Source organism: Acartia tonsa, chromosome 9 (assembly GCF_053477335.1).
Source record: "Acartia tonsa isolate MP-2025a chromosome 9, ASM5347733v1, whole genome shotgun sequence".
Lineage (NCBI taxonomy): Eukaryota > Metazoa > Arthropoda > Copepoda > Calanoida > Acartiidae > Acartia > Acartia tonsa.
The window spans coordinates 33,721,547-33,738,909 of NC_137268.1; the positions used below are offsets into that span (position 1 = coordinate 33,721,547).

Genomic DNA, 17,363 nt, shown 5'->3' on the forward strand with positions numbered 1-17,363 from the left:
GATAAAGTTTAAACTATAGAACAGGAAATATATATGGTTCACTATATTTAAGTTCAAATGCATTTCGTGCAACTACCCCTATGGTCTCCAAAACCTCATTATGTCTTATAGATTTTTAATTTTGCATATCATATCTGTTTTTCATCGAATTTATTTTTATTGGCTCTAAGTATTAGTAAATAAGCAGTAATAAGATGTTTTAATTTAAAGATAAGTCGACATTTTTGAATCAAAAAAATCATTTTAGGTGGAGGGTCCAATTGCAAAGGATGTTTTGGAGAACTTTATTGAGCGATGGAAGAGACAGGGAATCAAGGAGGGACACCCACCCTCCCTAGACTACAAGTTTCTCAAGTAAGTGAAGTAGGAATCAAGGAGGGACACCCACCCTCTCTAGACTACAAGATAAAATTGGTTGAAACGTTTGAACACTCAATTTAATTATTCAACAAATCAAAGTTCACTAAATTCCTCGTTGACTTATTCAATTCAACATAGCATTTGATAAATAACTATTGTCCTTTATAGTTATTAGTAGTCCCCCCCCCCCTCACCCTTCAAATAAAGATATATACACAAAGCTGTACATGAGCAGATTTTTAAAACTTTAAACAAAAACAAAAAATTGTTTGACATTTTTAAGTGTTAAGTCTAAAACAAACAAGGTAAATTTTCTTGATGACTTCTACAAAAGATAAAATGAATTGAAAATTATTGCTAAAATATCTATTCATGTCTATTTTTATTTTATTAAAAAATATTTAGCGATTAATACATCCTTCATAATTATGATTAGCAGGCTTTAAAGTGTAATCCAAATAAGTGAATCCAAATAAGTTTAAGCAGAAAATTTTAATTTTGTTTGGTGGCTTTGATGAAGTATATCTATAAATTTTAAATTAGTTTTGTTGCAGGAAAGTAAACCCAGAAGCCTCATGCGTACTGCAGCAACCTGAAAGAGAATGGAATGTCCAGGTACAAGTGCTATCCGTGACAACGTACGTACGAAAGGACGTACATAACCTGAATGTAGAGAAGCTTCGTTTTTGTAAGAATATAGGTAGTTGGATATGTTATTGAATTAACCGAATGACATACAAAATAAAAGTCTCATATCTGCAGTGCTAAGATAAATAGAAGATATTGTATAATGTACTAGCGGCTACTCCCCTAGAAGCCTCTGGAGGCACTTAAGGTGGGAGGTAGAGAGGTTGACCCCCCCCCCCTTTCAATTTTTTATTTAAAGTTTTAAAAAGAAAAAATAACAAAATAATATTTTTTATGGGGTAATTTTTAGTTGGGAGATGCCCCATAATAATTAAAATCCTTTCCATGACCTATAAGAAGCTTCACTTTAAAGAAGAACCATATGATCGGTACAGCGGTTAGCAAGAACTCTCGCTTAAAACAAAAAGAGCTTACTACTTATATAATAGGATATGTATTATACAATTGTAGATGAATCATTCTGATAAAGAACTGTTTTTTTTAATACTAGAAAACAGTGACAATGTCATATAATAGTTATTTCTCGCATCGTATTATAAACGGCTTTCCGCGGATATAGAATGTACAATTATGAGATTAAAACTAGTTTTTTTAGCCCCGAGGTGCCGAAGGCGCCGGCTTAAAAAAACTGGTTTTAATCTTATGATTGTACATTTCTATATTCGTAGAAAGCTGGATAAAATACGATGCTAGACATAGTTTTTTCGTATGGATGAGAACCGGTTCCTATCCACCGGATTCGAATGAATACGAGAAAATACATTAATTGACTGACATTCAAATAGATAGAAATTGATATTTACAATAAGTTTACTTTATTCAAAAAGACATTTATAATTTTGTCCAAGAATATGATTTTTTACTCACTATATTAAAAACTTACACTCATTTCTACCAATCTAGAAGCGTTTATTCTAAGGACTTAGAAGGGGCTGAAAAATTGGCTTAAAACACTCCATGGCATAAATCTAAAATTAAATGGTCTAAAACCAACTCGAGACCTATATGAAGCTTGACTAAAGAGAAAACCCTAATAGGCTAGGTAGTTGATCCGCGTTCCATGAAAATTCACATACCTACTGGAACTAAAAAAGTAACATTATAATTTTAGCCAAAAATATTTTTTTTAATTTTCAGTTCTTCCGTTCCATTACCTCTGATTCTGCTGAATTTGACAATGAAAAGAGGGACAATCCATCTTTCCTCAACAGAAAGAAAGGTTTACAATTTTATTTTTAATTTAATCAGTAAGGGTCACAAAAAGACGTTAAAAATTCTACCTACAACCTGCTTAGTTCGGCACAGAACTTTATAAAGTTTGATTAGGGGGAATGTCTTGGCACCCAAATAACAGACGCAACTCATTACCATGCACAGTGAGGATCTCCAGACAAGGATCGTACAATCAAAGGGTTGTGTCTGCAACGTACTGTACTACGGGTATTAGGTGAAGGATCGACCAAGAGTCTGGCCTTGAGTTGTCAAGTTGACTGTTCAGTCCAGGTGCAACTCACCCATACGACATTATTATATTATATTCAGTGGGTGTAAAGAGGGAAGGGGGGGGGGGCACTTAACTTTAATTGTATACAACACGTTTTCCATTTGACTGGCTTAAAAACTTTGGGTACTAGATTGGGTGTGTACTAACTTCTCCACCAATAATTTTAATCTACAGAGAACAAGGGGTAATTTTGTAAAATTTTATTAATGTTTTGTTTTAATCTAATTAATCTAATTTTTTTTAGGAAGAATCGTGGAGCACAGTATTACAACAGCCTACATTCAAATGATTAGGTAAGATATAACCTCATTCATACTAAAATGAAAAAGGGGGTTGGGTTTGTGGATTTTCTAATTATAGTATTTACTACTTGCTGCTCTCCTAGCATCAAGGGCTCTGTATTCAAAAAGTTATGAAAGGGGCAAAGAAATAGCCTAAATCCAATCCGGGGCCTATATGTAGCTTTCAAAACCTTAAGCTTCAGGCAAAAAAATTACTTTTTTATATAATAGGATTATAGCATATGTGGAGATTTACATTTGCTTTAATTTTAACACTAATTAATTATGTTTGAAATTATTCATTTCAAAATTCAAAGCACGAACATATTTCATCAAGCAACGAAACTAGTTTTAATTAATTTATTATAAATACAAAGTTTTTAATTGAATAACTGAATATGCAAAGTAGGGCTAGGCAGCCGTACGTCAGCTGCCTTTAAGCCGCGGCAAAGCAACCTTTTACAATCAGCTAAACGTCTTAACCTGACCCAAATATGGCAATCCCTCTTTAAAAAAAAACTTACAAAGCATTCTAATGGGTTTAAGTTTAAGTCTTAGTCGCGGATGGCGCGCTGCTGCCGAGCCCTGGTGTAAAATTTAAATATGCATATATTTTATGTTGAATTTAGCGACTTTTTACTTTATTTAGATAATAAAATTAAGTTATGTATTTATGCTTTAAAACCTCTCCCGTTTTTTTTTCAAACTCTGTATCTATTTATGGGATATATTAGTTAATAGAAAAGGATCGTCTTTTAATTTTTGTTGTCAATGAGCTTTAAAAATCGTCGAATTTTCTTTTAGGAATGCTCAGTACTTCTTGTATATTGAGAACCAGTATTTTATGGGCTCTGCTTACGAGTGGGATAGTGAAAGCCAGGTAAATATAGTAAGACTAGACAGATGGACGGACAGACAGACAGACAGACATATTCCCTGTATATTGAGAACCAGTACTTTATGGGCTCTGCTTATGAGTGGGATAGTGACAGCCAGGTAGATATAGTAAGACAGACAGACAGACGGACAGACAGACAGACAGACATATTCCCTGTATATTGAGAACCAGTACTTTATGGGCTTGCTTATGAGTGGGATAGTGAAAGCCAGGTAAATATAGTAAGACAGACATACATACCAATACTTACAGACAGACAGACAGATGGACGAAAACTACTGGATTAACAAATTGACCTTAATTGACAAATTTTCCCATGTCATAATATTCACCTATATTATACATTCATTCGTATATTATATTCGTTGCCGTAGAGATAGTCGGACGGAAAGGCAAACGAAGTTATAGAGTAGATAGGCTTTTGAAAACAAACTAATATAAATCAGGAAGAAAGGGGACAATGGGCTGTTTAATACACGACTCCACAAAGTTTTGATAACTTTTTCTTATTCGTCGGCTTAGCAACTTTGGTGACTTATTATTCATGACATTGAGTGTTCAAACGTTTCAATCAATAATTGTATTCTACAAAAGAGGTAATTCTATGTATCATAATTGGGGATGTACATCAATTTATCGGCCATTGTCTTATCCCTTTAGATCTCTGAATATAGGTATATTTTAGACCCTGTGTAATCACACGATACCTGCGGAAATTGTTGCCAAGATTATCAGCAAAATAAGACAAGGAGAAAGGTAACTGTTTTTGTGTGCTGACATACCAACCAACCAACTGACCGATTGTAGACCATATAGAATACCTTTGAACTCGATGAAAGTTTTTCTCAATTACGATAAGAAGCTGTTTCTTGGGAATTTTGATTGGTTGCTGTAGATTTTAGGGTAGTTGAATTATCGGCCATTGTCTTATACCATTATCCTTAAGTATCCCTTAGTCAGTACAATGGATTTATTACATCTTACACCAGTTGATAAATCTATTAATATAGTATTAGATGTACAGTATTGTGATATTATGTGCACACCTTTGTATTAATTATTATATGTTATCCTATATGTGTTGCATCATAGGTATGTTTGTCATGAAGACGGTTCATGCTTGGAAAGCTAGAGAGCTGTCCAAGAATGAATGTCAACATCTATTGATATAGCTAGATGTCCTGTCTTAAAGTTAGTTCTGTTTTGTCATTGATATTGTTAGCAATATCAATCGGACATAGGAGCTCTAACTGAAAAGATAGGTTAGTTTATATTATATACCTAATCATCTATTCTTGCACAAACATTGTTTTATTGTATTGATAAAATAATAACATTCTAGCACTTACAGGGTGATTTGTTTAATCATCTTTGTAGCGGAGCTACTCTATAATCAGCGAGCTGTAGTCAAAGTCTTAGTAAGGGGCGAATTATTTCAGTATAATCAGACAAGTACCTGGATCCCCCTGCTGGCAAATTGCAGTAACGACTTGGGTTTGTTACTCTCGACGCTATTGGTTGATTTTTAAAGACCCAATTGAAAGTCGGAACAGGGTCTTTGAGGTAGGGACATACAGTTATTTAACCCCTTTCCTCTGTACTGTCATCACCAGATTATAATGTAATAAAGTGAGGCTAAAATAGCTACCTCATCCCCTCCCCTCCTAAATTAATGAATGAACTGACCAATAAGTGATGTCCATGTTAGCAACATAGATTGACGACAATTTTTCCCCTGCTATGATATCCACTAAGATTCTATATCCATTTTCAGTAAGTACATTGTGTGTAAAAATTGCAGACTATAGCCAATGAGCAAAGTAAACATTACCTAATATTTTTCATAAAAAGGGATTATGCTATGTAAAAACTTATTTTCAATTTTTATACTGAGAATTAATTTGATTTTCGCAGGTAAAGGCTCCGTAGAGTTAGGCCCCCCATGCATAAGTTTAGCATAGAGGAAAAAATACTACTATTATTTTCAAATAATCTTATTTGCCAAGAGAAAAGCTACAATAAAAATACGACCAAAGCCGCTACTTCGTTTTCCTTTCATGATCAATGTTTTGTTTCTAGATTCACTGCGTACGTTGTTATTCCCATGTGGCCCGAGGGTGACCCCTGCTCCGCACCTATGCAGGCCATCCTCTTCTGGCAGAAGAAGACAATGGAAATGATGTACAGGTACATGGATAGATAGATAGACTTACAGGTACATAGTTAGACAGATAGATTGACAACCCATCACTTCTAAGAAGCTATCATGTTCTGGAAGGATAAATACAATGGAGATAATGTACAGGTACATTCATAGATAGATAGATAGACATACAGATTAATAAAAAAAACTGATAGATAGACAGGTAGATAGACAACCCATCAGTCCTATGCAGGCAATCCTGTTCTAGCAGGAAAGGTAAATGGAGATGATGTACAGGTATTTTGATAGATAGATAGATAGATATACAGATTAATAGATAGACAGATATGTAGACAATTTCTCACGCCTATCATGAAAGAAGATCATGTACAGGTCCATGGATTAAAAATAAATAGATGGACAGTTAAATAGACAAACAGTCTCTCGTTTTAGCAGAATGTACATGGATAGCTAGACAAACAGACATACATATAAATAAAAACCTTCGAACTTTTCTAAGTAAACTAGTTCTGGCAAAAGAAATCTATCGAAAATAAGTATCACATGGTTATGTAGATGTATTGATTAAAGTTGATGATACAACTTTAATGAGAGTTTGCTACGCTAACCGTTACATCAGTAAAGGTTAACACTATTACTAGTATGCTTAGCAGAGCTATCCGTATGGACGGACTTACCCTAATTGTAGAAAAGCTTTTTTCCCCCACCTCCCGTATTTACACAATTTCATTTACTTTAGGGAAATTGGACGTGCCCTGGCCGACCCGAGTATCCACGTGAATCCCTCCATGGGTAGTCACCCCCAGGACTATCTGCTCTTCTTGTGCCCCGGCAAGAGGGAGTTGCACGGCCCCTACATTGATGTAAGTAACTAATTGTGTAGCTTTTTCTCTCATTGGGGGAGTGAGGGGATATTGGTCTGATAAGTTAACTGGTACCAAAATCTCTATTTTGTTGGCTTAATACTTTGTACCTAATTATTAGATATTGATTGGTTTGTTTCAACTAGCAGTGACCGAACATTTTAACCAATAAGTTTTATTTACATATGGAGTAATTTTGTATCATCTTTGGGGATGTACTGTAAATCAATTTATTGTCACTTTTTCCTTTATATTTTGTCCATTTTTAAAAATATTTAGTTAGGGATTAGGCATTGAAAAATTAACTTCCCCCAACTCCTGAGCTGGATCTTAAAATCATTTTAGTTGTGAGCCAGATCGGGGTAAGCCAACTTTCCACCAGTGAGAGCACAGCATTTTATGAAATGCCGCGCTGTGATTGGCTGAAATTCGGCGCACCCCGATCTGGCTCACCACTAAAATGATTTAAAGATCCAGCTCTGTATTCAGTTTGTTTTTAAAAAAGGAAGGAAGCTAAAGTGCACGACAGGAACTTTCAGGAAATAACCCACAAAATTATAATTGATTCCTTAAACTAAACGGACAATGAATAAAAGGGTTTCGTCGCATCTTCACGGTAGCCTTTCTCCTATTTCTAGCCCCTGCGGGGCAATCATTAACATTTACCTAACCTAATCTAAAATCTACCTACTGTGAAAATACGACGAAACCCTCTACTTCGTTTCCATGACCCAACTAAACATTTTTTTTTTTTTTTTAGGACCTAGCCCCGCCCCCAGTTGGATCACTAGCGGAGACTTTCAGAGAAACTAAGAGACAGATGATCTATGTCCACAGCAAGGAATTTTTATCACATTTTTTTCAGGGAGGGAGGGGACATTGGGCTGTTTATTTACACTAGTCCCCAAAGTTTTGTTCAACAAATTTGGGGACCCAAAGTGAAGTTTGATTGACAGGGTTCATTAGGTTGAGTATCCAAACGTTTCAGCCACTAATTTTAATCTACAAAAAGGGTAATGTTGGGTATCATCATTGGGATGTAAATCAATTTATCGACTAAATAATTTGAATAGGTATATGTTACAGGGTGTTTAATAAAAATGAGATAAAAATTGTAATTAGATGATAATTATTGATGACGCTTATATTCTCGTTGGCTCTGCTAACATCAATGAAAGGTAATATTTAATAATATTCTTTAATAAAGAAAAGAAAAAAGAATTAATACTTCCAGTGTTTTGGTTCTGTATTACACATATTTGCATAAATAAGACAAAAACTCAACTCACCCGGTCATTATAAAAAGCTTGTTCTGAAAGCAGCAACATATTTGAGATCTCTATAATACATCCATTATACATCCAATAGTCAAATAAGAGAAACAAGCGCCATCCTGATATGTAGCGCCATCCTGATATGTAGGTATTGTGTGCTTCTTATTTGCAGATAGGCTTTGTGAGTCTTTGCAAAGGTTTCGTGACTTATTATTTTATTATCCATTTATTGTTTGATTGACTTTCACGAGGCCTTTGATAGTCAGTTGATGGTTCTTCTTGGTTATCTAAAACAAGAGAGCATTACTGATTAGCGTTGCAATATGAGAATATGAAACTTTTGTTTAATTTTGATATCAATTTACAAGCTAAGGCTCACTCCCTTTCGTTGTAATTGAATATAGAAATTTGGTTATTAACAAATTATAAAGGATTTTGTTGGCTAGACTTGGCAGTCGTTTATAGCTTTTTTAATGCGTTCATATTATTGCAAAGTTGGCTTTTATTTATCACAAAATTTAAGTTAATACAGTTTAATCCAGAGAGAGGGGACAATGGATTGTTTATTACTCTTAACCCCAAAGTTTTATTATAATGTTTTCTTATTCGTGTGATCAACAACTTTGGAAACTTCAGTGAATTTTCATTGGTTGGCTAATTAAGTGGAGTGTCCAAACGTTTCAACCACTAATTTAATCTACAGAAGGGGTTATTTTGTGTACCATCATTGGGGATGTATATCTTTTTAGATCCCTGAGTTTAATTAGATTCTTTTTCAAAAATTTATAATCCAACAATTTATTTTCTTTGTTTACAGGTCTATGAACGGTACAAGAGATACGGAGATGGCAGTTGGGTGCTGGCAACCAGCTTTCCCGTAAGCTTTATTTTATATAGTGGTTCAACACCCACACTGTTGAATGCTGGCAGTCAGCTTTCCCTTAGCTTCCATCTAGTTTCTTCCGGAAAAATAGCTTAAAACTATCAAAGGATAAGAGGGTTTAGTCTCTGAGAAGCACAGCTTAGTCGGTTCAATTTTTACCAACATCTTAAGCTTTGGACGGACAGAGAGAGATAGCGTTATACCTTGAATTTAATCTTGATTGGTTGATATAAACTGACAGTGTCAAAGCTTTTTAATTGATAAATAATTGTAATCTACCAATGGAATAATTTTGTTGAATCATTATTAGGGATTAGCATCAATTTATCGTGTATTGTATTATCTTATTCCTCAAGAACTCTATTTCATGTAAATTATCACTAAAGGAACTTTCAAAGAAAAAATCAACATGTTTAAGAGGACGAACGGACATTCTTGTAATGATTATAGAGTTGCTACGCTTTCTAAATCGTACCTAAGTACTATAGGAATCACCATGCAAAGTTTGAAATCGACAGGACAATTTTAACATGCCTAAATTACAGAAAAAAGCCATCCGTGTGTGATGGACGGACGGACCGACCCTAATTATAGAAAAGCTTGGCTTTCAAAAATTGCTGAAACAACCTGGGAGAGAGGGTAAATTGAGTTGTTTCTTACTCCAAATGTTACATAATATCGTCTTCTTATTCGCTGACTTAATAAATTTTAGGACTTTTGTTCGTCAGATTGGGTGTCCAAACGTTTCAACTATTAAATGTTATCTAAAGAAAAGCAATTTTGTGTATCATCATTGGGGATATACATCAATTACTCGGCAATTGTCTTTTCCATGCTTATGACATTTTTGATATTTTAGAGCACTGAACCCGTATGGAGATGTACATGTGTTCAGAATGAAACTTTGGGCTGAACATCTCAAGTAAAGAAGATAGATTTATAGCTAGATAGATATATTGATTGATAGATAGATAGATAGATAGATAGATAGATAGATAGATACTATGATAGATCGATAGATAAACAGTTTGACTTACAGACATAGACAAACAGACAGTTATCCGAACCCATAAATAGATCTTAATCAAAACTGTAACTAACAATTGATTCAATTTTAACTGATTTTTCCAAGATTTTGGGGGGCAACACATCGTAGAAAAGACGACCTTTTTATCCGTCCCACAAATATATTTTAGATTAATTTCACTTGATGAGTAAAATCTATTCCTGTCTTAATCCATATGGAGATGTTGAGATGTTTAGCTATTGGCTTAGCAAGATAAATGCACTGACAAAAGAAGATAGATATAAACATAGTTACCCGTCAATTGACCTTATATTGACACATTCCCCAATAATGTCTCACCTCCTTAAACAGAGTCTGACAGTCTTTAAGCTCCTGTAAGGTAGCTTCACAACATAGTACTTCATTTTTATCTCTGAAATAGTAATAGGAAATGAGTATGGGGAAGATGATTTTAAAAAAGACTGTTCCAATCCTGAGCTTAAAGAATTTGTCATTTTACTATTATCTGAAAGTAAAAGACTTTCAGTAGGCTTGCTTTGCTTCCCATTGGTGGTCATATAAAATATAAAGAATTATATAGTGCATATAGTAAACATTTATTATCTAACAATAATAATTTGTTTTGCAGACATTGGGAGGAGATATTCCGTGTTCCTGGAACCTTGGATTAATATATTATTTTACAGGCATTGGGAGGATATATTCCGTGTTCCTGGAACCTTGGATTAATATATTATTTTACAGGCATTGGGAGGAGATATTCCGTGTTCCTGGAACCTTGGATTGTGCCAAAAAAGTAAAGGTAAAGCAAAATTTCATTATGGGGGGGGGGGGGGCTTCTTATAATCCATTTCACACATGTGACGATGAGAAATAATTTTTTTTGTAGAAATGCGGATTTGCAGATTTTTATATTTATAAATTAAATATGTATACATAATAGCAAGCAAAATTTAGGACATTTAATAAATAAGGGAGGAAGGGGACATTGGAATGCTATTTACTGTGTTACTCAAAGTAACGCTCTCTTATTAGTTGGATTAAAACTTTAGGTCTTGATTATCAACCACTTGTCAAGTTATGCAATACTTTTGGAGTAGATTAATCCCCTAACTTTTAATAAATTTAATTTAGGAGTATTGTGATCACAACTGGAGACTGTACAACTATGATTTCTATGGCCTACCCCAGTCAGATCTTCCCCCTGGACAATTACTCACCTATCCTGTCATGGTAAGTAATAATTATGATTACTATGGCCTACTCCAGTCAGATCTTCCCCCTGGACAATTACTCACCTATCCTGTCATGGTAAGTAATAAGGGGGGGGGGGGGGAGGAAGTTCTGACACATTTGCGTAAACGGTGATTATTGGCTTTATCTTTGGACTGAGAGGATAGGTTATTGGGGATAAAATCATTCTTATATGATGAATTTCCCCCAGATTTAGCATTTTTTGGATAGGCCTCCAGGTTCCGGAGCTCCAGGCCTCCAGGTGGTCTCTGGACAGGTAAAAAAATAAAAAATTTCTTATTTGAACAGTTAGAGGTAAGTTTATAAAACAACATAAGCTTCTTAATATATATTATTTATATATTTGAAGAAGAAATTACAATCGGCCTCCAGGTTCAGGTGCTGCAGGCCTCCAGGTGGCCTCTGGACAGGTATAAAATCCAAATTTCTTATTTGAACAGTTAGAGGTAAGTTTATAAAACAACATAAGCTTTTTTTATATATATTATTCATATATTTGAAGAAAAAATTACATTCGGCCTCCAGGTTCAGGTGCTGCAGGCCTCCAGGTGGCCTCTGGACAGGTATAAAATCCAAATTTTTTATTTGAACAGTTAGAGGTAAGTTTATAAAACAAAACAACATAAGCTTCTTTTTATATATTATTTATATATTTGAAGAAAAATTTACAATCTGCCTCCAGGTTCAGGTGCTGCAGGCCTCCAGTTGGCCTCTGGACAGGTAAAAAATCCAAATTTCTTATGTAAACAGTTAGAGGTAAGTTTATAAAACAACATAAGCTTCTTTTAATATATTATTTATATATTAGAAGAAAAAATTACAATCGGCCTCCAGGTGGTCTCTGGACAGCTAAAAAAATTAAAAAAAAATGTTATTTGATATATACATGAAAATATGGATGGAAGTTTAAATTTTTGGTTTCAATGAGGTAAGTAGGTAATATAATAAAATATAAGTTTATTTTCAATTAGGTATTAAGGTAAATATTTTTAAGTTTATACCTGGAATACATAAATAACATTTGAAAATATGCATACTTTGTTTTACAAGTATACCTCTATCTGTTCAAATAAGAAATATTGATTTTTACATGTCCAGAGACAACCTGGAGGCCTGCAGCACCCAAACCTGGAGACTGGTAGTGAGTTTTTCTTTAAATATGTAAATAATATATAATAAGAAGCTTATGTTGTTTTATAAACTTACCTCTAACTGTTCAAATAAGAAATTTTGATTTTTTACCTGTCTAGAGGCTACCTGGAGGCCTGCAGCACCTGAACCTGGAGGCGGATTGTAATTTTTTCTTCAAATATATAAAAAGAAGATTATGTTGTTTTATAAACTTACCTCTAACTGTTCAAATAAGAAATTTGGATTTTATACCTGTCCAGAGGCCACCTGGAGGCCTGCAACAACTGAACCTGGAGGCCGATTGTATTTTTTTCTTAAAATATGTTAATAATATATTAAAAGAAGCTTATGTTGTTTTATAAACTTACCTCTAACTGTTTAAATAAGAAATTTGGATTTTTTACCTGTCCAGAGGCCACCTGGAGGCCTGCAGCACCTGAACCTGGAGGCCGATTGTAATTTTTTCTTCAAATATATTAATAATATATATTAAGAAGCTTATGTTGTTTTATAAACTTACCTCTAACTGTTCAAATAAGAAATTTTTATTTTTTACCTGTCCAGAGGCCACCTGGAGGCCTGCAGCACCTGAACCTGGAGGCCGATTGTAATTTTTTCTTCAAATATGTAAATAATATAGTAAAAGAAGCTTATGTTGTTTTATAAACTTACCTCTAACTGTTCAAAATAGAAATTTGGATTTTATACCTGTCCAGAGGCCACCTGGAGGCCTGCAGCACCTGAACCTGGAGGCCGAATGTAATTTTTTCTTCAAATATATGAATAATATATATAAAGAAGCTTATGTTGTTTTATAAACTTACCTCTAACTGTTCAGTCCAAAGATAAAGCCAATAATCACCGTTTACGCAAATGTGTCAGAACTTCCCCCCCCCCCCTTATTAAGTCCTAAAAAGGTAAGTATGTCCTTAAAAAATATCGTGTATTTCACCAGATTTGCAACAAATTCACTTACAATTTTGTTCAGATATATATATTAATATTCTGCTAATTCAGTCCTGACACTCTACAAGTGTTAATGTTCATTTGTCTTACCGTTTCAGAGCTTCGCTTTTATGGATGTTGTCTTGCTTGTTATTTTAAATTTTTTTATCTTTTGTAGATCACTCAAGATGGTCAAGTACAAAATCTGGATGGTTTCAAATGTTTCCCAGATTATCCAGATACTGCGAAGGTAAGATATACAGACAGAAAGACAGGCAGATAGTGTGCAAAAAAATGCGGCCTTTTTAAAATTAAAATTGCGCGGCTTGTGTAAATAGTAGAAAAATTTTACGCATACCGTTAGAACCGCTATGAACTGTATTTTTTAGAAATATAAGAACGGTTCCTGTGCTACAAATACTCTAGGAGCCAGATGGTAAAGTGTCTCAAAATTTACTCGCAAGTCAAGTTTTAAGTCAGTTGGGACGTTTTAACATGTAGCTTATAAAATATGCGTAGCACAGGAATCGTTTTTATATTTCCTAAAAATAGACTTCTTAGCGGTTCTAACGGTATGCGTAGTATTTTTACAAATTTACTATTAACACAAGCCGCGCAATTTCAATTTTAAAAATGTCCGCATTTTTTTTTGCACACCCTTTAGACAGATATACCGACTACAGACATAGTGCCAGAAAGGCAAACTAACATATAGGCAGACAAACAGAATGATAACTAGATAGACAGATAGAAAGAGGGGCATACTAATAGATAGACATATTGACGGACGGACAGACATATTTAGTCGGACAGACAGACAGGCTACAGACAGATATAATAGACAAACGGACAGATAGACTGACTAGAGTTATACAGACAGTTACCTAGATGATTAGAATAATTGATAGAAATATTTCATTTCATGCCAAAAAATCAATAACAAAACAATGCTTATAGATAGACAATAATGACAGAGAGAGAGGGGACAATGGGCTGTTTATTACACTAGTCCCCAAGTATTATAATAATATTCTTTTATTCGTTGGCTTCAAAACTTTGAAGACTTCAGCGAATTTTGATTGGTTATTTCTTTAAAAGGACTCTCCACAGAAAAATCAACTTTAGATTTTTGAAAATCTAACCTGAAATTATTATTCTCTGTTCAATTTTAGGCATTTTTTGTTTTTGTGGCATCGCGATCGAAGCCCTTTGAAATTTTTTACCTCCTTTAAGTGAATCCTCCCGCCATTTAATTTGTGCTGCTTTAGTGATTTTTAGCTTCTATTTTTGCCGCCGTTGCCGCATTCATCGCCCTTCTCCGCCGCTACTCCGCTGTACGTCGCTTTTTAATACATGCTCCCCTCTCCCTTGTTCAGAAATTAAATGGAGGCTGGGGGTGTTGTGTATAGCTACGTACGCAATGTATAGCGGAGTAGTGGCGGAGAAGGGCGATGAATGCGGCAACTGCGGCAAAAGATGGTTATATTTGGCGGAGGCGAACACAAAATGGAGGCGGCAGGATTGTCCAGTCAAGGAAGAGGATAAATCGTAGAGCGGCCGGTTGCAATGGAGCAAATGTTCTTTAGCGGCGAACACATATTGAGTGGAGGAAAGTGTAGTATATATTTTTATAGCGGCAGTACAAATAGGCGGCGGACAAAATTTTCAAAGGGCTTCGATCGCGATGCCACAAAAACAAAAAATGCCTAAAATTGAACAGAGAATAATAGTTTCAGGTTAGATTTTCAAAAATCCAAAGTTGATTTTTCTGTGGAGAGTCCTTTTAAGATGAGTGTTCAACCACTTATTTTAATCATTAATTTAGTATTTTTGTAAAATCATTGGAGTTGTACACCAATTCATCGGCCATTGTCCCTGCATTAGTGATATTAATTAAATTTTGTATTTTTTTTAGATTCTTCCCAAAGCCAGGAACCAGATGATACCAGAGAAAATTACAACATAAACGCGCACAAACAATTATCATCATCGCATAAAATACACAAAATAATCTTCCCGTAGATTATTTTCATAATGTTTTTCTATAATATGCATTTTTATAATGCAAAAATGTTTAAATTTTGGTTTAAATAACTTAAATGTGTTACATTTTTATACTACATGTGATTTGTATCGCACAAAAATGTTATATCGTTAAAAAACATTTTCAAGTATGGCTTCAAAACCGATTCATGTCCGCTGGATTAGAACCGGTTCCTAGCCATGCTGAAAAATTATGTATAGCATCGTATTACATGCAATTTTCCACGGAAATTAAATAAAAATATTAAATCAATACCATTTTTTAACGAAACTGGTTTTAATCTTAAAATTTTTAATTTTAATATTCGCGTTAAGTTGTCTATAATACGATGCGATAAATAACTAATTTGCTTTAGATTTTAGAAAATATAATTGATTTTATTTTATTATTTTCTAAATGTTTTAACTATGTATTTAAAAGTGAAAAGTGTACTTAAATATTTACTATAAGTTGTATCGTTTTGTTAACTAACAAAAAATTAAATAAAATATTTTTTTTCTATTATATTTATGAAAAGTATTTTATATGTTATAAAATGTATTAATTGAAAATGTATATTATTGATTGCTGTTAACATTTGTAAATAATTTTTACAAAAAATGTAATTTTATTTAATTATTTTATTTTATACATTGCATCTTTTTTCTCAACAATTCATTGTTATTTTTTCATTAATCATATGCTTTTATTATTTTTAAGAAAATATAACTTATAAATTTATATCTTTGTTTTTATTAAGAATAAAAACTGTCGTACTTTTATTTAAAAGGGAAGGTTTTAGGCTATTTATCTTCCCCATTCGAACAACTGATCCTAGATGATAGGGGTGAAGTCGTTAGCAAGGTTTATTAGAAATATTTAAAAAAAAAAACTTAGCTTTATAAAAAAGAAAAGAAGGTGTATTAACTTTTTTGCTTTTTATTTAAGATAGCTAGCCGGTTCTTTTAGTAAGTAGTAGATGTAAAATTTTTCATAGAATTCAGATATGCAATCGTTTTTTTGTAGACCTCTTATTTTTGAAGTAATTTAATTTTTTTAAAAATAATTAAGTCGGTTTTAAGGTACTAAAACGCAACAAAATAAAAGAAGAAAATTGCCAGTATGAACAAAAATAGTAAGATCTTTAATTTGACACCTTACTTTTAAAATTCTGTTGAGTGATTATTGAAAAAATCTATTTTTTTAACCTCGGTTTAATAAAAACTTTAAACCTAAATATTTTCTCAAACAGACAAAAACAATATGGGTTCATATATACCTTTAGAATCAGAAAAATATTACAAATCCATTCTAAGCAAAATTGAAAAAAAGTAAAAACTTTAAAAATAAAAATGGCCTAAAATATTATATTTTTACAGGCAACACTTAATTTTAACTATTAAACTAGCCAATCAAAATCTCACAAATTGACGAATCATGAAGCTTCACCTCAAAACTTAACCAATAGAATTGACAAAAAAGGATAATGTTCATACAATATATACAATAGATACTACAATAAAAATAGTGATACTTACATAACATGTAAAGAATGAAAAAGTATGAACAAATTTGCTTCAGTCTGTTTATAAACTTCAAAACAATGCAGTTAAAAATGCATTATTGTTTCTTGTGTTTAAAAAATATCTGTTACAGTGTATGTACATTTGTTTAGGTTTTGTTCTGGTTTTGTTCAAGTCAACCCTTTAAAGCCGAAAATTATGATTCTTAAAATAAACTTATATTTTTTATTATAGTTTTATAAAACTTTTTCAATTTTGCTTAGAATGGATTCGTAATATTTTTCTAATTCTAAAGGTATATATGATGAACCCATATTTTTTATGTCTGTTTGAGAAAATATTTAGGTTTAAAGTTTTTATTAAACCGAAGTTAAAAAAATTTATTTTTTCAATAATTACTCAACAGAATTTTAAAAGTAAGGTGTCAAATAAAAGATCTTACTATTTTTGTTCATACTGGCAATTTTCTTCTTTTATTTTGTTGCGTTTTAGTACCTTTAAACCGACTGAATTATTTTTTTTTAAAACTTAAATTACTTCAAAAATAAGAGGTCTACAAAAAAAACCGATTGCATATCTGAATTC

The 17,363-nt window shown here is 33.0% G+C and overlaps 1 protein-coding gene across 4 annotated transcripts in view; it reads left to right on the forward strand.

The window, feature by feature from the left end:
* LOC145328821 (uncharacterized) overlaps positions 1-16,023 on the forward strand; it is a 323,279-nt gene extending 307,256 nt beyond the window's left edge. For all 4 annotated transcript variants that reach the window (XM_080172722.1, XM_080172721.1, XM_080172723.1 and 1 more), the window contains 16 exons: positions 248-354; positions 915-975; positions 2,146-2,227; positions 2,757-2,805; positions 3,598-3,673; positions 4,377-4,447; positions 5,771-5,878; positions 6,595-6,718; positions 7,479-7,557; positions 7,839-7,896; positions 8,810-8,869; positions 9,735-9,797; positions 10,647-10,704; positions 11,037-11,135; positions 13,411-13,482; positions 15,148-16,023. In XM_080172722.1, the coding sequence (XP_080028848.1) occupies positions 248-354; positions 915-975; positions 2,146-2,227; positions 2,757-2,805; positions 3,598-3,673; positions 4,377-4,447; positions 5,771-5,878; positions 6,595-6,718; positions 7,479-7,557; positions 7,839-7,896; positions 8,810-8,869; positions 9,735-9,797; positions 10,647-10,704; positions 11,037-11,135; positions 13,411-13,482; positions 15,148-15,198 (1,218 nt within the window). In that variant the 3' untranslated portion in view covers positions 15,199-16,023. The remainder of the gene's footprint in view (positions 1-247; positions 355-914; positions 976-2,145; positions 2,228-2,756; positions 2,806-3,597; positions 3,674-4,376; positions 4,448-5,770; positions 5,879-6,594; positions 6,719-7,478; positions 7,558-7,838; positions 7,897-8,809; positions 8,870-9,734; positions 9,798-10,646; positions 10,705-11,036; positions 11,136-13,410; positions 13,483-15,147) is intronic.
* Positions 16,024-17,363: the final 1,340 nt, after the last annotated feature.